The sequence below is a fragment of the Mytilus californianus genome, unplaced genomic scaffold (assembly GCF_021869535.1).
Source record: "Mytilus californianus isolate M0D057914Y unplaced genomic scaffold, xbMytCali1.0.p SCAF_2, whole genome shotgun sequence".
In the NCBI taxonomy this organism is placed as follows: domain Eukaryota; kingdom Metazoa; phylum Mollusca; class Bivalvia; order Mytilida; family Mytilidae; genus Mytilus; species Mytilus californianus.
In genome coordinates this window covers 4424321-4451515 of record NW_026262668.1, presented here as the reverse complement: position 1 = coordinate 4451515, position 27195 = coordinate 4424321, and the positions used below count along the sequence as shown (strand labels likewise).

General features: G+C 33.5%; 1 protein-coding gene across 2 annotated transcripts; it reads left to right on the top strand.

Annotated features, from left to right (window-relative positions):
- The first annotated feature begins 1 nt into the window (after window position 1).
- Window positions 2-26756, top strand: LOC127729111 (titin-like). Of its 2 annotated transcripts, none has more exons than XM_052236766.1 (15): window positions 2-149; window positions 1544-1615; window positions 5357-5449; window positions 6108-6185; window positions 7843-7953; window positions 8915-9217; window positions 10100-10387; window positions 11409-11702; window positions 13875-14165; window positions 15613-15891; window positions 17556-17699; window positions 20155-20448; window positions 22193-22486; window positions 25160-25474; window positions 26201-26756. In XM_052236766.1, the coding sequence occupies exons 2-15, from the start codon at window positions 1567-1569 to the stop codon at window positions 26611-26613; spliced, it is 3246 nt and encodes a 1081-aa protein (XP_052092726.1). In that variant the 5' UTR covers window positions 2-149; window positions 1544-1566; the 3' UTR covers window positions 26614-26756. The 2 variants fall into 2 exon arrangements, with proteins under 2 accessions (XP_052092726.1, XP_052092725.1); XM_052236765.1 differs by having other exon boundaries at window positions 17403-17699.
- Window positions 26757-27195: the final 439 nt, after the last annotated feature.

Below are 27195 nucleotides of genomic sequence, written 5' to 3'. Positions count from 1 at the left end.
CGAATCTAAACAGTTCTACAAACTGTTAAATGAATGGTTGAACGTTGTAAAAGAAACTAAACGGAATCCTATTCCATATCTAAAATGGGCATTAGAAGAAGTAGATGAGAAAGATCTAGTCACAAAATTGACACAGAAGTTTGGCTCAAGTAAATGGCATAAGTATATGTTTTGTTGTCTGCTTCTTCGATTAGGTGATAAAGCAATGGCATAGCGGTATCCATGCCCGAAAGGTAAACTTTTAAACATTAAAAAAATCCGAAAACCGAAAACTTTAACATTTTGGTTATTCATCTATATACATATACTAAAAAATAAACATTTTTCAGATGTTTTTTTCATTATCTGTATTTAAAATTTGTTACATTTCAGGGATATTAAATATTGATCGTGCTCATTCTGGTGTGAAAAAGTCCACGGTAGACACATTGGCTGGACATAATATTTCGGACAGGAAATCCACTTACTTGTTTTTAGTATGAATTGAAAATAGAGGAAATTTTTTTTTGTTTTCTAACGTTTTTTTTTGCGGAATGGAAGTGTTCGCCTTTTTTTTTTGCCAGTTCATTTTCATTGTAAGATACTATAAATTTTTCGTTCGCTTTAAACTTGACGGCTGTCGTTGAATTTGTGAGCTAAACAACAAACACCAGAAAGACGTGGCATCAAATAGCTGGAAACCGGCCACTGTTAATTAATTTATATAAATAGTATTTGTACCAACACAAAGCTGTGTTAAATTCATTTTTGTTTTTCACGTTACATCTAATCTTCTGACGTTTTATTCAAAAGAAGAATATTAAAACCGAAAAGGTAAAATGGATTTTCTTGACTCATTAGTCAATTTATTGAAATTTTAATATTTAACCGGATTTACCAAAAAAAAAGAGAATTATTAGGTTTAACAGTTACAGTATGGCATCCCGTTCAGAGGTAGAACTGTACTATTTGTAAAGTGACCAACACCGCGCACAACATCATTTTAATTTCATGAAAGAACCATTCGAGTAAAAATCCAACATATATAATAGAACGGCCACGGAGGTCTCGTGGTAGCATGCCCGAAATAAGTGTGAGATAACGTCGGTGAGACTGGGTCAAACCAAGCACTTGAAAATTTGTATGTGCTGCTTAGGCCGCCAAACCATTGACATTTTTTAGTAAGAACAAGGACTGGTCGACTCGGAGTCAACATCATGTGTCTAGGGTGGTGTGATTTGTGTGCAAGCAGACTATTACTAAAAAGTACTCGGTAAACTCAAACATTAAAAAATAATATTGTCGATTTAGTATAATGCAGGGTCTATATTCATATTGCATTCAAATGTTCTCGTCCTAAAATGCATGTAATATTTGCCACTGTACGTTAAACCAATAGTAATTAAAACAAATAGAAATCCTCGAACCAACGTAATAAAACCTGGTATCTTAAAAGCAGATGCAGCTGCGTGAATAATACCACAACCAATAATTTTGACTACCTACAAAAATTAAATGGTAAATAAGGCTGCATATTTGATCTTATTTGTACATTTATTTGTAGCACATGATATCGACGATGACGACATGGAACAGTTACAGAGTCAACTGACTTCTAGGGATTTTAGCATTACAGGTAGCATGTATTTTAGTGAGGAATTTATTCTTATACAAACATTTTTATGCATCTGTCCTAAGTCAGGAGCCTGTTGTTCAGTGGTTGTCGTTTGTTTGTGTGGTTCATAGGTGGTTCTTGTTTCTCGTTTTTTATATAGATTATACCGTTGGTTTTCCTATTTGAATTGTTTTACACTGGGGCCCTTTATAGTTTGCTGTTCGGTGTGAGCCAAGGCTCTGTGTTGAAGACCGTACTTTGACCTATAATGGTTTACTTTTATAAATTTTGACTTGGATGGAGAGTTGTCTCATTGGCACTCATACCACATCTTCTTATTTATATTAAATACAGTTTGGTACAGATCTGGCTTAAAGAACATGAGCTAATGCAAAGATAAATTAAGCCACCCTAAAATTCGCTTAGAGTAACGTAAACTACCAATAATTTACAAGATTACTTACATGAAATATCACCAAGAAGACATTTTCTGTACATTTATTATTTATACAATGTTTAAAGCGTCCGCAAAAAAAAGGTTTTCTATCATCAGGAATGGCATTCCTTTGGAAGATTTATCACAAAGCTTTAGAAAAGTTTGGCTATAAATGCTCGTCAACTTCGTTACGTTATTGATTTGGTCGGCCAACTGTTTGGATTAGAACCATACTGAGTCTTATGAAGACGAAAGGCACGGTGAACAAAATTATAGTATTGGTATTTTGTATTACTTTTTACAGTCAGCTAAGGGTATTTTACTAAGTCTATAATCCGTACTGGGTTTTTATACGAACATATCACTTGTATTGCATCTGCAGTGCCTTTCTGGATTTACCTTCATCAGACACGCCCAAACTTAAAAATGTGAAACTCATGTTATAAGTTATAAGGGTACGCGTCCTGAACATCGAACTTCATTAACGCGTTTCTTCTGTTTAGTGTTTAATAACTGTTGTTTGTCTCTATGTCATTTTTCTTTGAATATGGTGTTTTAAGTTTTTCGATCATTTGATTGCGCCATTGTATCTTTTCGCACATTTTCATATTTTGCAGCGACTTCAATACTAGTGTAAAACCGCGGAGGGTTTTACTATTTTGCGTCCGTCATTATTTAAAAAAAAATAATAAAATGGTGTACCATATTTGTTTGGGAAAGGACGATTTGTATATATAATTCTTACATGTAGAGAACTGATATTTTCAGAACTATCCTAATCAAACGAATGAATATCCAATCCATGACATACATAACATCACTACACCCTCTTGAATGGAACAATGGAACAGCATTTTAATTATTGTTCTTCATTTCAATGTATTGATTTTTATTCCTCATTATAGTACAAATCTCGCCCTGTCATGTTACATAACATTTATAATATTATTTATTAATTATTATTAATAGTGTTAAAGGACTTATTTTCATTATTGTTTCGTACTGATATACTTTTCAGTAGTGACAGTTTGCAGTTATATACGGTATCAGCAGTCAGCACTTCTGTGTTGGCATGACATATCATTGATATGATCATGTTTATAAATTAACTGTATACAAAACTTTAAATTGTTCGAAATACTAATAATTGCTACCCCAGGAACAGATTACCTTAGTAGTATTTGGGAAAATCTTTCGGGATTTTGGGTCCTTAAGGCTCTCTACTTCGTACTTATTTTGGCGTTTTAAACTTTTAATTCAAGCGTCACTGATGAGTCTTTCCGAAACGCGCGTCTGGCGTACAACATTATAAACCTGGTATCTTTGATAAATATTTGGATATAAAGTTGTTTTCCTTCTGACTCCTCCCCCCTCCCCCCCCCCCCCCCCCCCGGAAAAAAGAAGAAAACAAAATAAAAGAAAGAACCCCAAAAAAAAAAACAAATTAAAAAATTAAAAACAAAAGAAGATTGAAATGTAAATACAGAAGAAGAAGTCTATTGTTTCCTTAAAGCTAATATGGGATTAGAATCTTGAATACAACATGTTCAGTATAATCACACCATGCATTTCTACAACAGTCCATTTTCCTTTATATGAAGTCAAAAATACCATTGACAAAACAATTACATTTCCAAGTAAAAGTTAAACTATTAAGCATAGTTAAATTTATGAACGTTTCCCATGTTGGACGCATCTATCCAATCTCAACTTGAGATCAAGGATACAACAGATACATTTAAGTCTGCCTCATATCATATCTAGAAATTGACAATGAGGGTCGGTCGAAAACAAAACTTTACGACCAAAGAGATGATTTCAGCTTCCCAATTGTAAATTTTCCATTCATGTAGCAACATTCCAGCAGCGCCTGCATACGGAGTATATATTTCCCAGTTGATACAATATTCCAGGGCTTGTATTTCCTATCATGATTTCCTAGATAGAGGGTCGCTGCTCATAAGGAAGCTATTAAACCAAGAGTTTCAAGTGGTGAAGTTGAAATCATCCCTTCATTAATTTTACGGACGCCATCAAGAGTTGATTGACCGTTATGGAATATCTGTTTCACAGATAACCACGGATATAATAGAAAAACAAGGGACATGGGTTATCCATCCATGACACAAAATCAGTACATGCACTGCAAAAAAAAAAAAAAAAACATACACAAAAACCAAAGGAACAACGCTTTTATTGCTGTTTTTCATCTCAAAGTCACAGTAAGGCCTTCAACACGGAACAAAAAAACTTTTAGCCCCTAGCACCGGCTGGAGCGGAATTCTTTGCAAAAATAATTTGGATAGACTATAAAAGAGTTAACACCTCCAAATCGGGCCCGGTAAATAACATACTGGAAAGTAGTACATATCTAAAACAGAATAGTTCCTACGCATAGGTGTAAATATAAAAATATGTAGAATAGATTTTAGTAATTAAGGTATCAGATGAAAGGTGAAGGACTGGTGATCCTTGTAGAACACATATTGACTGATAATTTTGAATAACACAAAAATGTATGAATGAATTCTAAAATTGAGGGCGTATATTGCCTGTTTCACAGATATGAAGTACCTGGTTTGGTGTATCCAAAATTCCGATAACCAGTACAGTCTGATGTATAAATAACGGTATATTGATCCCGACCCCCCATAAAATATTTGGAAGTGAAAAAAAATTAACGTGGATAGGAATGAGGGCCAAGAATAGGTGATATGCGTCTTGTTAACTTTTTAGTTCACAAAATGGCTTAAAATTGAGAGACTAATGTGGCACACATAAGAGAAGAGAGGCAAAGGATTCCAAAGGGATATTCAAACTCATAAGTAGAAAATAAACTGACAACGCCATGGCTAAAAAAGAAAAATGACAAACAGACAAACAACAGTACACAAAACAAAACATAGAAAACCAAAGATTGAGTAACACGAACCCCGCCAAAAACTGGGGGTGACCTCAGGTGCTCCGGAAGAGTAAGCAGATCCTGCTCCACATGTGGCACCCGTCGTGTGCTCATGTTAGTACAAACTCAGTTTATTTTCGATTTATGAATGTCCCTTTGGTATCTTTCTTCTCTCTTTTTCCAAAGTATATTTTATACTGAAATGCGAGACATGCCATTTTAACGGTTTTTGTTAATTTCTTTTTTACACCAAATGGAAAGAAATGATATCAATTAGATTAAATTGAGATTACATCACTGTTATGATTCTAGATTGAGATTTATTGGTTGTTTTTTATTGACTTTTGTTACTTTACCTGCACTTCTATCCGATTGTAAATAAACGTTTTGTTTCTTAATATTTTCTGCTGCATTACTTCTTCAGTAAAGCCACACACAAATGACAGTCAGATTAATATCCAAGCTGCAACATTGGTAATGGGTGATGGCAACAATGTATTGATGAGAGGTGAAGGAGGTAATGTATTCAACAAATTGAAATCATGGACTATTTACCAAAGATGCTTACAGTGTACAAACATGGTTGGCTAATTGTCTGTCAAAACCATTTCTACTATCACAAATTTAATATTAAATCCTAGATTTTTAATACTTAATACCATACCTCAATACTGATTTTTAATTAAGGCGACAGTCATTTACCGATGTTCAAATCTCGTAAATCGATCAAAAAGAGATGACAAGTCAAAGTAACAATAAAAAACCGGGGAGGAGAAGGGGGGGGGGGGGGTATGCATGCATCAGCATTAAAGACAGTTTGTTGATTCTATCGATTCTATCTATAATTGAGCATATAATGTGAACAGCCAGCCATACTTGAATTTCCCTTAAAATGTTTTGTTGGAAAGAGATTTTACTCGAGCAACAAATATTCAGACCATACTTGAAAAAAAATATTCTATCGGAGAATTGTCGATAAATATTATCTAGAATATTGTTTTGAGAATTGAATTCATTTTTTGGTTCCGAAACGTTATCTAAATTGAATTATTTTCCATTATCTACGACTGTCGTAGGTCTGTTGTCTTTGATGGGTTGCTATAGTAAGCTCACAAATTGCTTATAATTGAAAAATTGTTTGAAATAATGTATTTTTTTTACCTATGCTCTTTCAGAGGCAAGGACAGCATATGATTTTGACAGACAAATGACAAAGCAAGATTCGAAAGAAAGCCTGAGTAATGATTATCCAAGTAATAATCTTTTATTTTCTTTGATATTTTATTCAAAATTATTTCCAAACAAATCATGTTTCTTAGTTAATTACATTATTCATAATGCTTGATAAGAAAATAAGTTAACGAAATACAATAAGTAACCCAATACATTATCCTGAAACTTACTAATTTAAGAAGCAAACATACTGGATAATCGTAGCTTTGATGTATTTTCCACGGAAATAAATTTTTATAGTATTTGAGTTGGCTGAAGTCTAATTGGAAACAACAATAGTTGGACGAGAATAAGGGCATCATTCAATAAAAAGAATTGTCTGATTATTTTCCAAAGAAATTCTTTAATGTTTTAAACCAAAGAGTTGTATGTAAAAACGTCGTATGTAGCTGGTATGAATAGTATCAAAGAATATATTGCACAAAAAAGAATTCCCAATATCAGACCAGGACCGAATTATAGGACTACTGGGCTAGCGATACCTTTGATGACTAACAAACAGTCAATCAGCCTAGGTAGTGACCCTGCCATATTCTGTATGTGCTTGTCCAAAATCAGGAGCCTGTAATTTAGTGGTTGTCGTCTGTAAGGGTTGTTGCATATAACAATGAGTCTTTTGTAGTCTGGCGTACAAAATTGTAATCCTGGCATGTATGAGGAGTTTATTTACAACCACTAGGTCGATGCCATTGCTGGTAGATGTTTCCTCCCCGAGAGTATTACCATCCCAGTAGTCAGCACCAAAGTGTAATCATTGAAAAGGCAAAATTTGGCAAAACCTTTTGGAATTTGGGTCCTCAATGCTTCTTAAATTCGTTCTTTATTTGACCTTTTTAAGTTTTTTGATTCGAGCGTCAATATGAGTCTTTTGTAGACAAAACGCGCATCTGGCGTACAAAAAATTGTAATCCTGGTATCTATGATGAGTTCATATTTGGTTTTTGTTTTTGACATGCATTAGACCGTTAGTTTTCTCATTTGGATTGTTTTACATTTGCAATGTCGTGCCGTTTATAGATTGCTATGCGGTATGGTTTTGCTCATTGTTGAAACGGTGATCTATAGTTGCTATTTCTACGTCATTTGGTCTCTGATGGAGAATTGTTTCAATCATACCATATCATCTTATTTTTAATATAAACATTTTAGCTTCAGACTTTTCAGATGATGTTAAGATCAAAATTACCGTTTAGGACCAACATTAGTGTGGTATCTAGAATGATTTTTACAACCACCAGATCGACAAAATTGCTGGTTGACGTTAAATTCCAGATGGTATCAAAATCCTTGCCGTCAGAATTCGTGACTTGATAGCATCTTTCGATCGTTTTCTACAGATTTACATAAATAAATTTTCAAAATAATGTTATCATTCGAAATACTTAGGATTTATCAACTTTTTGTAATGTTTGGTTTTCAGTTCTCTTATCTTATTTTGTTTTGGTTTGTTTCGATCGCCATTGATAAGTATTATGTAAACGGTACATGTGTATGGCGTACTAAAACTTAAGACCAAAGTTGAAGTAAAATCCGCGGACTTGACAGGCTAATGATCAATTTACCACTAGACTACTAAGCTGCCTAAGCCTTAATGTAAAATGTTTTATAAGTTAAAATTTACCATTTTATTACTCAATGACAATGCGTTATCTAGAATCAAATCTTTTATTCTCCTAGAAAATTTATCATCAAACGTAGTTGATGGCCCAGGGGAGACAATAGGAGCTTTCTGTCCTTTGGTTGACGATTCAAGTGAGACAAGTGGAGCTCACGCTCGCATGTTTGATGGTATGTCACAATCTTGATATTAGTAGTTCACAGCCAATTATATTAAAATGCATTGTATCATTCACATCTTCTTGCATTTTATGGAAAATATATTGTATGTAATTACAATTTTTGCATAATTTATAACAAGTTTTAACATTATTTACTTTGGTCAAAACCCCTGATCCAGAAAATAATGGTTGTGCCTAAGAATTCAATATATACCTTTCAACATGTTTTCAGAACCTTTTGGATCGTAGGTTGCGGTCATGGTTTTTTTCTAAGCTTTAATATCCGAAGAATGTACAATTTCATCACGTCGTTTTAAAATGTGCTCACGTTGGAACCTCTAATTTACTCATATTTTGAGATTTGTTTTAACTAGTACTAAGGCTTTTGAAATAGATCTATTTAAGAACCAAATTGTGGCATTTATGATATTTTATGATACAGTTGAAATTTAAGGCTTTATTTGCCAAAAGTGTCTAAAAAATAAAGTACTTTCTGGAAATCTATTGTCGCATAGATTTAACATCAACTTTTGTACGTGTTTTTTTTATCAAATAAGGTAAAATGTAAATAATATAGATATTTGAATTATTCTTAAAGTAATCACACAACTTGTCCTAAGAGTAACGGCGACACAGTGCATTGTAAAACTTTATTCAATTCTGCAAGCGGTACAATAAAATATGAATTGAATTTTTTTATTGATATAAAATCATTTGTCAATATAAACTGCAGTCATATGCACACATCAAAGTATTAAAATACCAGTTTTCTGTGTTTTCAATCTATCTTATGGAATAAGACCAATATTTTTCTGTGCAAGATGGTGCCAGCTTATTGATTTTTTCCCACATTATATATAACCAAAAAAAATTGATAGAAATATATTGATGCATTGGTGTTTATCATAAACAATTAGATGTTTGATAACCTATTGATCATGTATGATATATTTCATATTTCTGTTTTGAAGGCAGGCAAGTAGTATATCCAGTAGCAGCACAATCTGCAGTTGTTGGTAAAACGTATGTTATCAATGTCACAATTGGTGAAAAGTACAGACCCGATCATATGATATGGAGATGGAAACAGAATAAAGAAGATGCTTATACAAAATGTTTATCAAATTCTTCAAAATACAACATAGGAACTGTGGAGAATCCTTCGTTAACAATCAATGATGTACAAAAAACTGATCGGGGTTATTATATGTGCCAAGCTGTCAATGCTACAGGATCTGTCAATAGCAATGATATATTTTTGAAAATATATGGAGGTAATGTGCTAAAAAAAGTTTCATTATTGATATATATATTACGACAATACCTGCATAGGTTTATCTACAGCAAATAAGATAGCGCGATCGTTATTAGAAAAGAATTTATGGACATTATAACTTCTACAGAAGTATGTTTCATATAGTAAATAGAATAAGGCTTTATTGGTATATAGATATAAGAAGATGTGGTATGAGTGCCAATGAGACAACTCTCCATCCAAGTCACAATTTGTAAAAGTAAACCATTATAGGTCAAAGTACGGCCTTTAATAGTCCGTTATGTAAACAATAATTGTCATTATCAAGGCTTGATCATTTAAGCTGTACGTGTGTCCTTTTCGATTTTGATTTTGAATATCATTAACCGGGCTGTACGAAGTTATGAATTGAACAAAGTCGTAAATTTTACAAGTAAAATCTTACATTATACCCACTCAATGAGTTCGTCTGATTTTTGGGATGATGAAACAACTACTTCCTGTTAAAATGTTCAATATGTTGACAAAATTGGAATTTTTCTCTCAGAACCTACTGGACAGAATTGTTCCATATTTGAGCCCTTGACAGTGATTAGTTGTTGCATTTGAGAGCTTATTAAATCAGTCAGACGGACAAATACTTTCTATTTTTGCTGAAATTTTGAATTGAATTTTCAATATGTTGAATAAAAACAAATACTGTGTCACGTTTTGTCTCAACGACTATGTTTGGTGAGCAGCATGACAGCGATGAGTTGTAACATGATAGTGCTTTTCAACACCTGTTGTTTTGAGAATCGTAAAGGGAACTGGGTTGCTAATAAGTCCACATACCTCTTAATGTGTTATAGACATCGTAATGTTTAAGATACAATACATTTTGCCGTTTTTTATGTTTTAGAAATTCCAAAATCCATTATCAAGGTTGAAGAAAATGTTATATTCGGAACAACAGTTATTCTTGAATGTGAGATTACATCTTTACCAGATGTAACGTCATTGACATGGCTCAAAAATGGGGATGAAATAAGAATAAATGCGAATGCCACCAAATATAGTGGAGGAACAATTCATCAACCGTCATTGACAATAAGCAATGTTGATGATACTGATAAAGCGGTGTACAATTGTGAGGTGACAAACTTAGTTGGAACAGGGACGAGTAACTCAGTTGCTTTGAATATTATAGGTATTAGGTCTAAGGATATTTCTTAAAAACACAATGATGCAAACAATAATCAACACACATGATATAACGTGAATGCTCAATAGATTAAATATAGTGGTTGTACATGAAAAGTTAACAAAGCGTTCAAGAAATGATGAATAAACCTTGGAGAAATGAAAATAAGTCAATGAAAGACTAACAACAACATAGCGAAACAAAAAAGGTAAAAAATACAAGCAACAGTCGACAAAATACTTAATTAAAGTGATGAATTGCGTTGAGTGATGTCGTAAACTTGGATAAGAGAACGGGGTTGTTGCCATAGCAAATGCAACCTATCCGCGGTCAACTTAGATACAAATATTCAATAACTGTCAACCAAATCATAATGGAATTCGTTACATTTTTGTAGTGACAACTTAACTTTATACTAATTATACTTGTTCAACAGCAACCCTCTATTCAGAAAAGCATGACAGGACACTTTTTCCGTTTAATATCGTGAATTCTTCAGCCTGCTTCAAATTGGAGCAGAAATGGAAAAATTCACAATTGAAGCCATCGGTAAATCTTTACACCTTAACCGTCCTTCATTGTCAAACTGTAAATCTAAGTAAAGATAAAAAGAAGTCTTTTCTGTATCTAGTTCATATAGTACTATTTACTTAAGTTCAATTGGATAGATGCCATCAATATATTCTCCTAACTGTAGTTTACATTATTCTTTGAGAGAACACCATCTCTTGAAATGTCTGATAACATTGAAGCTTGGAGCACAGTAGGTTGATATTGTTGACTGGTCTGTTGAAAAACATGTCTACTTAACGTAACAAATTATGGTGATAGTATTACATTGCAATTGATATGTCTTAAATATGCAAAGCTTTTAACAACCGTGGAACAACTGAAGCATCTTTTAGACATTTAAAAATATATTAAGCATACATAGGTTTTTGTACCAAACTTAGTATAATAATGTTTGAATTAGTTTGTTTCATGTGAATGATATTTACCATATTAATTGACAAACATTTAATTTAAGATAAACCAACAGTGAGAATCGACGGCGCTGCTTTAGTCTTGACGGGAAGGACCACAACAATTAGTTGTAATATTAATGTTTCATCCTCTGCACCAGTTACTAAATTGACTTGGCTCAAAGATGCTCGAAAAATACAACTGGCATCACACAGTTCTAAATATACTGGTGGTAGCATCCAAACACCCTCTCTTACAATACATAATATTGATGAACAAGACAAAGCTTCATATAGCTGCAAAGCTAAAAACATTGTTGGAACAGGACAAAGTAGAGTTGTGCAGTTAGATGTTGCAGGTAATTCTGTAAACTTTTATGATGGTTATCTCTCTATACTCGCTATAAAAACTGTATATGATAACCATTAACAGTGGAAGATACTTGTTTCTGGAATAATCTTAATCAGTTACTCTCAAGACTAAATGCTTGAAAAACCAAAGGTGCATCACATATGACGACATAACCAATCATGTTCAAAATAAAGCATGTAAATAAAGGCAACAGTAGTATACCGCTGTTCGAAATTCATAAATCGATTGAGAAAAAAAAAAACAAATCCGGGTTACAAACTAAAACTGAGGGAAACACATCAAATATAAGAGGAGAACTACGACACAACAGAAACACAACCTTAAAATGTAACACACACAGAATCGAACTATAATATAACAATGGCCATTTTCCTGACTCGGTACAGGACATTTTAAGAAAAAAATGATGGGCTGAACCTGGTATTGTGGCTAGCCAAACTTCCCGCTTTTATGGCAATGTTTAATATATAAAACTATCTAAAACAATTTTGGAGGAAGTTGCAACATTACATTAAGTAAAATTACAACATGCATGAAATTTACATTCAAAACCGTATGATTCAAACCATGAAAATATCGAAACCAACGTCTGCTGGCCATGGGTGTATGTCATCTGAACTGATATCTTAGTATCTTTAATGAGTTTTTTTAAGATACGCAAGTATCATAGCGACGGGTTCAGTTAGATGATACTCTAAATGACTGATAGTTTACATGCCGAGATGCCATCTAAATGTTGGCTATAGAAACAGTTACTGTGTTCCCAATAACGGTGTCATTAAACTTTCACGATGTTTATAATCTTAAAAACAATGATCAAATATTTTATATATAATAAATACTAAAATATATTTTTGGCCGAACAACTTATTTCCGGATAATGTTTCTTTGGAAGTTAACAAGGTATATCGATGAAAGATAAAAGATAGGCGAAAACCAATCGAAAATTAAAATTCAAGGTCACAGCTGCTTATAATAGACGAAACAAATTGTAAAATTATGGGCACTTGGTTGTTTAAAAAAAAAAACTTGAATAAGTGGTTGACTGTAGTACAAGGGAGAAAGTTTATCAATTTTAAGGCCAGTAGGTGAAAGGTTAAGGTCACGAGTGCTTAAAATATCTTCACAAGTACTATTTGTTTTAATAACCATGAGTAGTCTCTGTACTATGGCTTAATAAAAAAACAAATTGCTCGAAAAAAGGTTTCTATATATCACAGCTCTGTAGGAAACATTGATTAATATACGCGATAATTATGTATTGAAATTTCAACAGAATCTTTTTTTCTAGATAAAATCATTTGAAATATAACTTATAAACACGACAGGTGTCACATGTAGAGCAGGAACTACTTACCCTTCTTGAGTACCTGAGATCACCCCTTGTTTTGGTGGGGTTCGTGTTTCTCAGTCTGTGGTTTTCTATGTTGTGTTTTGTGTACTGTTGTTTGTCTGTTTCTTTTTTAGTCATGGCTTTGTCAGTTTATTTTCGACCTATGAGATTGAATGTTCCTTTGATATCCTTCGCCTCTCTTTTATACAAATGTCATATAATCCTTGTTTTAAGTTGGTTGGATTTCGAAGTCTCATAAAGTATAACTTTATACAATCAAATACATTTGACAATGTACTCATTTAAATTTTGAATTTATGTTCTTTAAAGTTTATATTTTCATGTTACAAAGTTCTTCGTCATGGTTTTTACAGTGATGAAGTAATAGTTATTTCGGTATTTTTTTAAATTATACATTATCTTAGTAGTTAATGAGCGTTCTTGATGGGTAGGATCAAGAGAATCGCTTCGGACTCATGAGATTGATAATGTGTTGTTTCCATTTTTTTATCTCACACATACACAGAGACAATTTTGAGCCCAAACAATGCCAAAAAATCATGAATGAAGGCCAAATAAGCTTAATTTCCAAAAACGTTTAAATAAAATTTAGCCAGACACTTTTGACCTTTGTTTACTTACCAAAAATGTTTATGAAAAAGAAATTGCTGTATTAAACCTGGCCTATAAATTTTATGACATCACAACTTTTCATTGATGTATTTACCGGGTCGCAGATGTCCAAAAACATATCTTCTCGATATTGAACACACAAACATAAATATTCTAATGATCAATTTACTTGTAGTCAATATTTATTTTCAGTTAAACCAGTTATATTACTTTCGGCATCAAAATATACCGTTAAAGCTGCTGGATTCGTTACACTAAGATGTGAAATCAAATGCCATCCAAAACCCAAAAGAGTAGAGTGGTATAGATTGATCGGGGAAGAGAAAACACTTATATCAGAATTGTTAAAGTATTCAGGGGGAACAGTCAACGTCCCGTCACTAACCATAACAAATATTGGCTGCAATGATACAGGTTCTTATGTTATGTATGCGCAAAACGACTTTGGGGATAGTTGGAGTGACACAGTGACAGTTGAAGGAGGTAAACCTTGTTTAATGTGTAAACTTATCACCTAAGTGTATGAAAGAGAGTGATATGAATAAACATAGATGTGGGCAATGAACTTATTCCTCAGAAAAAAAAGAAACAAGCAAAGACATCAAGAGTTCAACATAAGTAATTCAATAATAGACAAGTGTCTTTACCATATGTAAATCTTTCCGAAAATTTAGATAATTTAGGAATATACATTGTAAACCTATTTATTTTTGTATACAATTTTTTTCGCGTTTCACGATTGTCAAGTCAGTTTTGTTGAGATTTACTCTCGCGATTAACATTCTCCCTAACGTGTATTTTATATTAACCATACAGAATCTTCACCTCTATTGTCAATGACTTCAATGTAATCGAATGGGAACTGAATTCACGCACAAAATTGTTGTGTCGTATCATTTGACGGTCACGTAAAAGATGTTTGTCAGCAATATTATAAATACAAAGATACGAGTTGTAAATTTAGACAATGCTTTGGTTTAATTAAATACAGCTTCAACAAGTCGCTGATCCTGTTAAAATGTCACACATAAAGCCAGTGTCTATGCGCTAGTTAGGTTATTTAAGCAGTTGAAAGGTGAAAAATCAAACAAGTGTAATCTTTAACGGTTGGGTAAGAAGATGAATGATCGTCAATCAATAAGAAGCCGATTATGTACACACCTACAGGGTATGATTTACCTCACAATTATATGGCCTAATATATTCGCTTACATCATGCCATCTGTGTTTTCATTACGATTTTTCCTGTAAGTAAACACGTTGTCATTTATACATCTAGAGTAACAAATGCCATAGTATATATTCAACATATGCCAACATTTTGTCATACAGTTTTATACCTATATTTCAAAATGTTGGCATATGTTGAATGAACCCTTGCATTAGATACATGTCTACTCATTTTTAAAGTCTAATTAGCGACTAATTAGCGACGATTTTTTTTCGCGATTCTCTATTGCTCACGAAAACAATCTACTCGATTCGCAAAAATAAGTTTGTTTACATGATTTACATGGAACTGCAAAATTTTTTATAAAAACACAAACTTATAAAGAGCCCCTAATATCCCACAAAAAATCAGACATTTGACATTAACAACCATATTTATATATGCCGGGGTTAAATTTTGTTCGTGTCCATTAATGATTCAATATCTATTTTGATGTAGACTAGTAACAGTGATACTGTAAGTTATAGTATAAGACAAACCTCCTAAGTCCATAATTTGACGTTTTTGATTTAAAATGAGATTAACAATTTGTAATTATTCAAAAGGTGTCTATCATATATTTATACCACATTATTATGGTTTTACATAATTTCTGCAGTTCAATACCATTATTTAATTGTTTTGTTATAAATGACTGATAGCTTTCAACTGAAATCAGACTTAATAACCATTATTCAAAAACATACCTCTATGTTATAGAAACACCTGAGATCAAGCTTTCTACAGCCTCTTCAGTGCTGTCAAGAAAATCAATCACCATTATGTGTCATCTTAAATCAGACATAACATCTCTGAATTGGTTTAAAGATGACTGTGCACTTATGTTGGATTGTAAACACTATATCGGCGGAAATCTTGATTCGCCGCATTTGACCATTACAGCCGTTTCCAAATTAGACGAAGGGAGATACACTTGTAAAGCAAGCAATCGGTTTGGAACAATAAGCAGTGAACATATTTCTTTTACGGTTATATTTGGTGAGTAACTCAAACATGTTCGCCAAATACTTATGATGTTGCTATTTCCATGTCATTAACCTATCAAATGGAAAAAAAAACGTTAGTGTGCCATTGTTATCAGTTTACATTCTTTCTTCTTCACACCTTTCCAAAATAACGAATGTTCGAATTTACTGCGTTATGGCTGTTCACATCTAGCTGATTTATATATAATGGTGAGTAGAAGTTCGTTCCGGACGATTTATTTTTTGTGGAATTATTACACAGACCTCGATATTTAAGTAATTTTATAATTATTAGACTTTTTCGTTGTGCATGTATATATTGCGTTGACGACATATTTGGTTTTTTAAATTTATTAAAAGGGATATATTCAAGGCAATTTTTCTGTATGTTCTAGTTATTGCATATACTTGAAGGGGCATTAGCTGTTAAATTCATGTTCACCGATTTGACTAAAATTCTCATATTTGATTTATAACATACTAAAACGTATATCCAAATTATAAAAAAGTCTAAAAAAAAACGATTTACGATGTATGGACTCGATAATATGTTTCAGCATTTCGTAATATTTTAGTTTAGACGCCATCTAATTAACCATCAAGGTGACCTCCGAAGACGGTCATATAACCCGATATAAACATAAATATATAGCAATTGGATTTTTCTAGGTCTGCTTGATTTCATATTATGGGTTGACAAATATGTTAATCATCGTTTTTACCTGTATAAGAATGATTTTTTTGTGGATCGTATCCGTCAACTGAATGGTTTACCCTTGTTTCACTTTCAATGTTGACATTCTTTTCCTTTTAATAACTGAACACGCCTAATTCATGCGTAACCCATCTCTAGCTAAGGGGTTAAATAGAAGGTCACATAAATACGGATTCAATGAGGTCGAATTATTCACTTGCAAGTGCATAATTCATCAGCTATGTTTCTTAGCTTATTTTGACAAAAGTGAACCAAACTGGCTGCTTAAGGCGAATTATTTTTTCATTATTTTACTTTCATTGATGATTGAACAAACAATATCATATTTTATTTTTTTTTATATCTCGTAGCTAATGCCCCTTCAACCAAAACACATTTTATTATGGTTTTTTTTCTTCAGCCAGGTTTCAAAAATAGCTCAACAAACTGTATTGATATGTTGGTTATTGTGTCAGGGAGCTTCAGTCTAATTGATATTTCCAAGTGTCTTTCATTTCTATTACATTCCGTCGTTGTTCTGTGTCCTTTTAATGTTTGCATATGTTGTACAGTATTTCATTTGATGGTTTTAGTCGTTGTGGGATTATTTAACGTTATGGTTTACTTTTCTTTGAAGTATCAGTATCAAAAGGTTAACACATAAAATATGATATTATGTAACAGGACAGTTGTAAATTTTATAAAAATAAAAACAATGTCATGTTATTATTTACCCTGGATGTACCAAACAAATGATGGAATTGTAAAACGAGAATTTTCTGCAAATGAATTTAAAAACAAAATAACGTTCTAATTTACAATATTTATAGACACACCTCAGTTGAATATTCATGAAGGACAAATTTCAACCGAAGCTGGTACAAGTGTAAAATTGAGTTGTGATATTATTAGTGAGCCCTCCATTACAAAAGTCACCTGGTATAAATCAGAAAATTACAAATCAAATAAGGTTTCTTCATCAGAAAGATACGACGGTGGTACAGTTGAACAGCCATCTCTCACTATTGTTAATGCAAAAGTAAACGACAGTGGTGTATATTTCGTCGAAGCAGAAAATGTAGCCGGAAAAGAACGTAGCAAGGATATACAATTAGAGGTCAAAGGAGGTAAATTAAATTAGAACCTATCAGGGGCATAGCTAGAATAAAATGATGTGCACGCCGTTCTACCGCCGAGCGGATCGAGGCGAAAATTTATTGGAACATTTTATGCAGAAAATGATATTTTTTTGGTTTTCGGTCATAGGGGGGTTAAAAGTTGTGCTACATAGGACTTATAGACAATTCATGAATGCAAAACTATTCAGAATTCTTTTGAATAAGGTAAATCATGGTAATTTGAATACATAAGCAACACATTTTTGTGAGACAGAATTTACTCAAAATTGTCCAAAATCTGCTCTTCGTTTCTTAGCAGAAACGAACTTCTCCATTGCTATGTCAATATTGACACTGAAATCCGGATGAATATGCAATTAATGCTAGCGATGATGACCTATCGTTATTCATGGTTGATCGTACATGTGTTTTCAACCGACGTAGTACACTGAACGATCTCTCCGCGGTAGCACTTGTCAACAGCATTGTCAACATAATACTCAAAATACTTAAGGATACAACACTGGGCTTACCGGAGGGTGGTAATGGTGGTACCTTCATGACGAATAACGGTAAAAAATCTTGCCAAATGACGTTAACGGTAATTTTTGGTGCATGACGATGAAATGAAGACTTTCTTCACGACGATAAAAAAATCGACAGATTTTGACGAATCACGTTAATGTTTTTTCCAAAAATAACGGTAACGATAATTATTTGAAAGCTCTGACGAATCACGATAAGGATATGTTGACGAATCACGGTAAAATTTTAACCAATTTGACGCTAACGGTAGCCGAAAATGACCGTTTGACGCCTGACGGTAAAGGGCATTCATACCCTCTTACCGCATCGAGTGTCTCACACAGCGAAGTTGGCATCTGATCGCGAGGTGTTATACACCAGGGTGTTTGCCATCGAGCGACCTCCCGATTGAATTCGTCTAAATTACATGCCAGGTCAGTCTCAGTCGTATGTCTCAAACAATGTTGCGATTTGTTCGTTGGTTATATTTCCAACAACACGAGGAAGCAGATACTGCGCAGAGAAGCGATTTTCTGATGATATCTGCATAAAGTTAGTCAACATACCCCCCACCGCCCTTTTGAGGGTTTAAATTACGGTTTGCTGGAAATCAGACGATGAGGTTTTTTTAACCGGGGTATGAAGAACTACGATAAATTCGGGTTCATACGTTGTAATTTAGACAATCGATAGTATAGTAATAATTTGGGTCTGTGCTTTTCCAAATTGACTGTTTTTCAGGGTATGGATTTTCATAAACACTATTTATTTTTTTACCGGTATACTTTTGACTCAGACATGATTTCTACTATTGAATTGGACACAATTTTAAAGTCATTTCCACATACCCCATCAAATCCAAAGAATTACCCCTGGCATATGCTATTCCATGATTTTGGGAAACGTTTTACACACTTAAAGTGGCTTGGAAGAATTAAAATCAACATAGCTCGCCGGGAAGTCAAAATTATTTACATCTTTCCAGTTGGATGTTAGTAATTGCATCTTAACTTCTGTCATCTGCAAATTGAAATCGTGCAGACTTGACATGTCCGGTACGAAGGGGTGTTGGCTTTGGAGGTGACGGTCGAAACTGAGCTGGAGCTTGCAGTTGCATTTTCAAGGTCATGATTTATTCTCTCAGACTCTGGCAAGGATTGATGGCAAATGGGTTCTTCTGAAGAACTTTTCGTTTCTATTGAAAGGGGTTTAGTTAAAAAAAAACTGTCAATAGTTTTCCATTTAGCCTTTTCACCTTTTCCGCTACGTTTCGACGTCATGTCGTGTTCAACGCCGGAAATTTTATGTGCACTTTTTTCAGCATGCCGATGTGCACGCAACTGCGTGTTGGCTTATAGGGAGCTACGCGCCTGCCTATATTTGACAACAAGTTTGTTGATACTTGTTTCTCAAAAGTTTTAAGTAAAGAATTTATCTATTACTTCTTTCGAGGCTTTCTGGTTTTTTCTTCTTAAATTTTGAGGTGATGCACTTCCTTAAACTATCCAAATTATTGATTATAAGATTACATATAAGAGAATACATATTACATCTAACTCAGCGTGTCCGTATCTTACAAAGCATGGTGTCGTCTTTTAACATTAGCCCATGGAATAGAATATATGCTTACTCCCGACTGTTAAATCCATGTCGAAACTGTATCCTATTGATTTTACGGGGTGTAGAAGTTCGTAAAAGATGCGCTCTTTGTTTGTTACAAAATCTTGTAACAACAGATTTATAAGAGATAAGTACGTTTAAAGCAACATTTGTAAACCTATCTTGCAATCACTCTTTTTTGAAATTCAGTCCAAAATCCCTCAATTCATGCCGGTCGACCTTTATTTAATTGATAATTTAATTCATGAGAATATTGTTCAACTTGAATTAAGAAAACAACATCAAATGATAACTTATAAATCCTTTTATTTCCTTTCAGCTCCACCTGTGATTTCTATACCATTGAACATTGAAGCATGCGAGGATCAGTCTGTAACACTTACCTGTATATTAAAGTCAGAACCTCATGTCCAGTCTTTAGTTTGGTATAAAGAAGTTGACGGAAAAGAAAGAGCTATAGATGTTAATGGGATGAACTATCATGGTGGAAATTTGAGCATCGCCGAATTGACCATACTGCACGCTGACAAAATGGACACCGGATGTTACATGTGTCGCGCGTCAAATTCGGTTGGAACAACTTCCAGTGGAAAGTGCTTCCTGCAGGTTCTATGTAAGTAACAAATTAATTGTTTTCATTACTGTTGCATTTGACTTGAATTGGTTAAGTCAATATATCAAGGGGCCTCGATGGCCGATTGGTCTAAGTAGTCGAACAATGTCAACACTGAAGTTGTGAGTTCGAATCCCGCATGGGGCAGGTATACTCGACTCCAATTTTAATTGACTAGGATTTTCAGTTTTCCTACCTGAGGTCGGTGGTTCTCTATAGGTACTCCAGCTTCCTCCACCAATACAAACTGACCGCCACGAAATAGCACAATAGTGTTGAAAGTGGCGTTAGGCACCAATGAATCAATCAATATACCAAAGCAGTATGTAATTGTTAGTCTGTATTAGACAATGTGCTATTACTTGTCTTTATTTACTTTTGTCTTTCTTTTAAAGCCAAACGATTCGTATGCTTTGAATATATTTCTTTGTGTTAAATATTTAATGATTGATTGATTGGTTGTTGGTTGCTTAACGTCCAGTGGCAAATATTTCATGCATATTCAGGACGAGAACAAATTAACAATAAACACAATAGGTAGGTTCTGTTATAGGGGCGTCGGGGATTAAGGTCGGAGAAATTTAGACTGCCACGGGAAATGAGGGTATATTGGATAGGGACAGAAATTTAGCCTTGCAACAGGTCACCTACGGACCCCTCAAAGAGTTGTTGCAAGGGTTCTTAACGTGCAAAGAGCGTGGCACTCTCTTTACACGAGGCATCGGATTTAACGTCCCCATTCTGACCGGACGTGGCTGCAAATTTGTACATCCCGCACAGCCAAACGGACGCCCCACTTTAGCAAGGGTTTTACTGCTGGTCGGAGGAAGACCAATAGTGACCATACTTCTATTCCCCAGTCACCCTTGGGGATAAATATTTAATGATATAAGGATAGCATATCCCTGAATGAAACCCACACCTATCTTTTACTTCGTACTATGAGAAATTGAATGGCATTTGACTTTTATTCTTTTTTCCCTATTAAAAATAAAAGCAAAGTGCTTCTAAATATTTCATAGCGCTGTAATTGCAGTTTGTTATTGGTGTGCAACGTATAGACACTGAAGTCAAAATTTACTAAGATAATTGACAGTCGCAGTTTTGAAGTGAGCTTTTTTCCCAGCCTTAATAACTTTGAAAACTGCTTAACTTGAACAGAACATAAGCGGGGTCGTGAGAAATACATGTTTGATTGAAACCGTTGTTACATTTGACTTTCTGTTGTGATTTTATAAGTACGTTAAAAAATAAATGTATACGTGTGCCATATTTTTATTTTTTAACGTACTTAAAAAATAAAAATATGGCACACGTATACATTTATTTTATGTGGCTGTCCAAGTAAATATGCATATTATTTGCAAAGCTTAGATATTCTCCAGAGTTAGAATATGCTAAAACGATTATTTTAATCATAGTGTCAGACATAATTATATATATAGTAAATATGATAATAATGATCATAATATGGACAAGAAACAAAGCTTGCCTGGTAACGTAACACAGGACCTTACATAATACACATATCAATAAAAAAAAAACACAAATTTATTTATAATTAAAATCCATTTGAAAATAAAACAAGAAAATTGATAACAGGTAGGTAATCTACATCAATTAGTTTGAAAGGGGAGAGGACGATAACAATAGGCCAATCAATAGCCCACAAATCGATGAAATATTATCCCATTGCCAAAGAAAAATTGAGAAACAGAAAACTGAACTACTATTATATATTTAGACAAACCAGTTGTAATAGTCCAATTAGAAACGAATGCTTGTGATGGTCAATTGGTCAATATAGATTGTAATATAGACGCCAAACCAGACATTGATAGTTTGCAATGGTATAGAATAATCGATGGACAATTAGTTGAGTTGCTACAGACGAGTAAACGTTATACAGGAGGAAACACACGACATCCAGCCCTAAGCATTATTAATATAGGCAAAGACGATGAAGGAAGCTATATATGTAAAGCTACGAACAGTGTCGGAGAGGGTTTAAGTGATGAATGCCAATTAAAAGTCTTCTGTGAGTAATTTTGATCAGATAAATTTTATTTTACAGTAAATGACACGTGGCACGTCCAATGCGCTTATATTATTAGTTAACGTCGGAAGAAACAGAAATGATGAATATGAACAATGAAAACAGACAACAATATAGAAAAGAGCTAACATTATAAATGTTCTAAAAAATGAAAATAACACTTTGTTAATGTAATGCGTCAAGAATACTTAAAGTCAAATATTTGAAAGCCAAGGATGTATAAATAGATAAAGAAGTGAGAAATGAAAACAACACGTTATACATTCAACGCGTCCAAAGCGTTTCTCTGGATTTACCTCCATCAGGGTCGATCAAAGCTGAATTTTTGAAAGCCAAAAATGTATAAAAACCGAAACAATTGAAGAGCTATATAACCAAATAGTACCTAAAAAAATAGCCAACTCCATCTGTGGTCAACTTTGCCTGAGGGAGTTGAAACCTTAGTTTCTTTATAATTTCAACATTTCTAAGCGAACAAGTTTCTCAATTTTCTCTCTTTCTCTCAATAAAACACATTAAATAAGAGACAATAGATACCAAAGGAATATTCAAATTCATTACAAACTGACAATACCATGGCAAAAAAAAGCCCCCAAAAAAGACAAAGAACAGTACACAAAACAGCTGATAGAAATCTAACGACTGAGCAACACGAACCCCACCTAACAAAAACATGAGTGATCTCTGGTGCTCCGGAAGGGTAAGCAGATCATGTTCAACATATGACACCCGTCTTGTCACTCCTATAAAAGATGTGGATAAATCATATCAGTTGATTAGACATCACACAATAGCAGATTGGTACTCGACTCTCATTTTATCATATTTAAGACAACACCAAATTCGTGGCAGATGAGTTTTTCGATATGCAGAAATACGTTAATTAAAAAATAAATTTAACCATCTTCCGTAGCAATTATCTCGCTAAATATATATATAAAACAATATGTATTTGTACAGATACTTCGAATAACACAGTTTGACAATACTGATAATAATAAAAATTTTAATTTACCTATCGTTTTAAAAGGAAAGAAATCAGTTGAATGGTAAAAAATGTATATGATCTGTACTTTGTGTCGTTTTGTTGCTAGGGATGTATAAATACCCTGTCACTTCCGAACTGTGAGATGTTTTTCTGTTTTGTATAGATCTGATGAAATAAGCCTTTTTCAAATGGTTTTTATAGTTTGTTCTTATGTTGTGTGCTGTAACACCACTGTCCAAGGCTAGGGGAAGGGTTGAGCTCTCACAAACATGTTTAACCCCGCCACATTTTTTTATATGCCTGTCCCAAGTTAGGAACCTGTGGTTCAGTGTTTTGTCATTGGTTCATGTCTGTCATATTTGTTTTTCTTAAATTGTTTTGTTATAAATTAGGCCGTTTGTTTTCTCAATTGAATTGTTTCATATTTTTCATGTCGGGGCATATGAACTTTAGTGGATAGTTGTCTCATCGACAATCATACCACATCTCCTTATTTTATATGATGTTAATTTATGTAGCAAATCTCCACACGCAATTCACATATATATAACTAAATGGATAGCATTTTCTTTCAAAGTCATAGAGGGGTTAAACGTAACAATAACATTAAAAAAACAGTCCACACAAAGAGAACATGGAGAAATTACCTTAAGAAAAAAAGGTTTCATAACTACTGACAACTGTATAGAGATTGATATCAACGCTTGCTTTCAATTTAAAAAAAATGCAAATGCAGGCTTTATCATCTTGCGATATGTTATTTCAAAAATATAATGATAAATTCGTCAAAAGTTTGTTTATGTTTACAAGCTTGATCTTTTTAACAACATAAATATATTTGAATGAGATTATGGATACAAATTTCATATTAACATGTTACAACAAATAATTACGAACACAAAATAGTATTATAAATGCATGTCTAAAGTATCTCTTTGAATTCTACATATACAAACATCTATCTTGTTCCTAACTATATTGCTATATATGTTGCTGATGTTCAGATTGTCAAGCTTCCTTACAAATAGAGCTTGCCAGTGTGCTAAAAATGTTTGAAATGGATAAATAAAGGCAACAGTTGTAATCCGCTGTTTAATCCACCATTTTCTACATAAGAAAATGCCTGTACCAAGTCAGGAATATGACAGTTGTTTTCCATCCGTTTGATGTGTTTGAGTTTTTTGCCAACTGTTAAGGGACTTTCCGTTTTGAACTTTCCTTGGAGGTCGGTATTTTTGTTGTTTTACTTCAATAGTCATAAATCGATTTAACTGAAACAAATCCGGGTCACAAACCAAAACCGAGGGAAACACATCAACTATAAGAGGAAAACAAAGGAACAACATAACAACTCAACTGCTACAAAAACAAACACCAACATACATAGAAACGTACTATTTGATAACAACTGCCATATTCCTGACTTGGTTCAGCCTACAGGACATTTTAAGAAAAAAATGGTGTGTTGAACCTGGTTTTATGGCTAGCCAAACCTCCCGCTTATATGGCAATGTTGAAAATACCGCTAAAATGACAAATTACGTGACAGGAATACATTACAACTAAACGCAAGAACACTCAGGACAGAGACATACATAAATAAATAATATAATAGTACATTATGCTATATGAATAAATTTCAAAATCATATGTTGCTTGTCAATTAGGTAAGCCAAGAGTTTTGATTGAAAAATCCGCAATATCCTGTTCAACTGGACAAAACATATCATTAGAATGTAGAATACAAGCAGACCCTGCGGTTAAACATATCATCTGGTCAAAAGGAGAAGGATATACTAAAAACAGATGGAACGTTTTAAAGAAAACAGAAAATGAAACAATGGAAGGGAGCATTAAACCTTCATTTACAATTCGAAATGTACAAATGTCAGACAGTGGGCATTATGTTTGTGAAGCAACAAATATCGCTGGTACAACATATAGTGAACCAATAACACTAGACGTAACCTCTGAAATGCCAGGTATGTACACGCTTTAGCATTAGCTTTATAGTATCCCATTAAGTGTGTTTCTTTTCTAGAACAACTCACTTAACGGATTTCGGTAGCTTACCCAGTCTTCTGTAACGTTATTGGTATATAATAAGGAAATTAGGTATAGAAATGAGAAGATGTTGTATAATTGCCAATGAGACAACTCTCCACCAGAGACCAAATGACATAGAAGTAAACAAAGTTGGTCACCGTATGTGTAATTATGAATATACCTTCATACAAAACTCTCAAAGCGAAAAATGGGAAACTTAAAGTCACGTACAGCGTTTATATTCATGGCTAAGTAGGCTACTGATAGTCAACTGGTCAATACATATAGCGTTATTGACACCAAAAAAAAAACAGGACATTGTAAATATGGTGCAACATAAACGTCACATATTTTATATTTATGTTTTGAGTACCGAACAAAATGGAAGAGCTTCATTGAGCGAAAAACAATGCTACATGAACAACATCTAACTGCGAATATTTCGTATTGTGAGTTTAGTAATATAAAGTGTGTGCTTATTTTCAGTGAAGGATTCAATGAACTTTGACACCATTTATTATGTATTACGAGTTGTTTTGATCATCATGATACCAAAGCATTATACTGAATATTGATGTCTTAACATTATTCCAATTGTTTGATACGCAAAATTCTATCATATATTTCTAAAATGCTATATTTTGTTCAAAAATATTTTTTAGATTCCAATATAATTCTTCTAGCATATACAACAGACGCCTGTACTGTAAGGACATTTAAAGAAAACATTCTGGAAGTCCCAAGTGAAAAGAATAATATTCATGTCGGTGAATTTATCTTTGAGGAAGGAGTTGACAAAAATTTTCTAGACACTGTAGATAGAGCAGTTCAATCCTCAAAAATAGTATTTCTTCTGCTGTCAAACAATTTTGTCTGTAAAGCATGGCCGGATGTATCAAATATGTCAAACCTTTCCGACTGTCTATATTCAAGAAAATCACTCATAGTACCGGTATATTTAGAACAGTTCATCAATCTTCCAATGGGACTAAGATCATTGCAATGCTTGTATTTTTATAGAGGAGATAATGCTTACAAGAAGGCATTAGGGAAATTGTTGCAGGGATCGTTTTAGAGCATACTATCACGTTTTTCAAAAGCATTGTTTTTTTTTCTTCTAGAGACTTTTCCCTCTTTTTATATATTAAACAATGTCATGTTTCAAATTTGTTGCCTCACACTTGTTTTGATTTAATAAACCTTTTTGTGTATATAGGATATACTGCGATTAGGCTTAAGATATTATCGCTAATATAAAACAATTTGACTACTATATTCAATCATTTCGGAAAAACGAATTTCATGAATAGTGAAACATTTATTGTTATCAAAGTATCCAAAGGGCAAGTAATCTTATATCGGTACTTGTGTCTTTTCGTTTTCAAATTGGCGATTACATTTTGCGTATTGTTTTTGTATACCACAGTTCTAGTTATGGAAGGTTTGAGCGCTCTTTTTAGATATTCAAGTTGTAGTCTAGTTCAGCCCGTCAATTTTCTCGTTTGAATCATAACACATTTTGTAATCTCAATGCCTTTTATAGCGACCTATACAGTATTAGGTTTGCTCAAGTTTAGAAGCCTTTCGGTGACTTGAAATTGTTTAAATCGTTGTCTTTTGGTCTTTCGAAGAATTGTCTAACTGACAATCACACCAC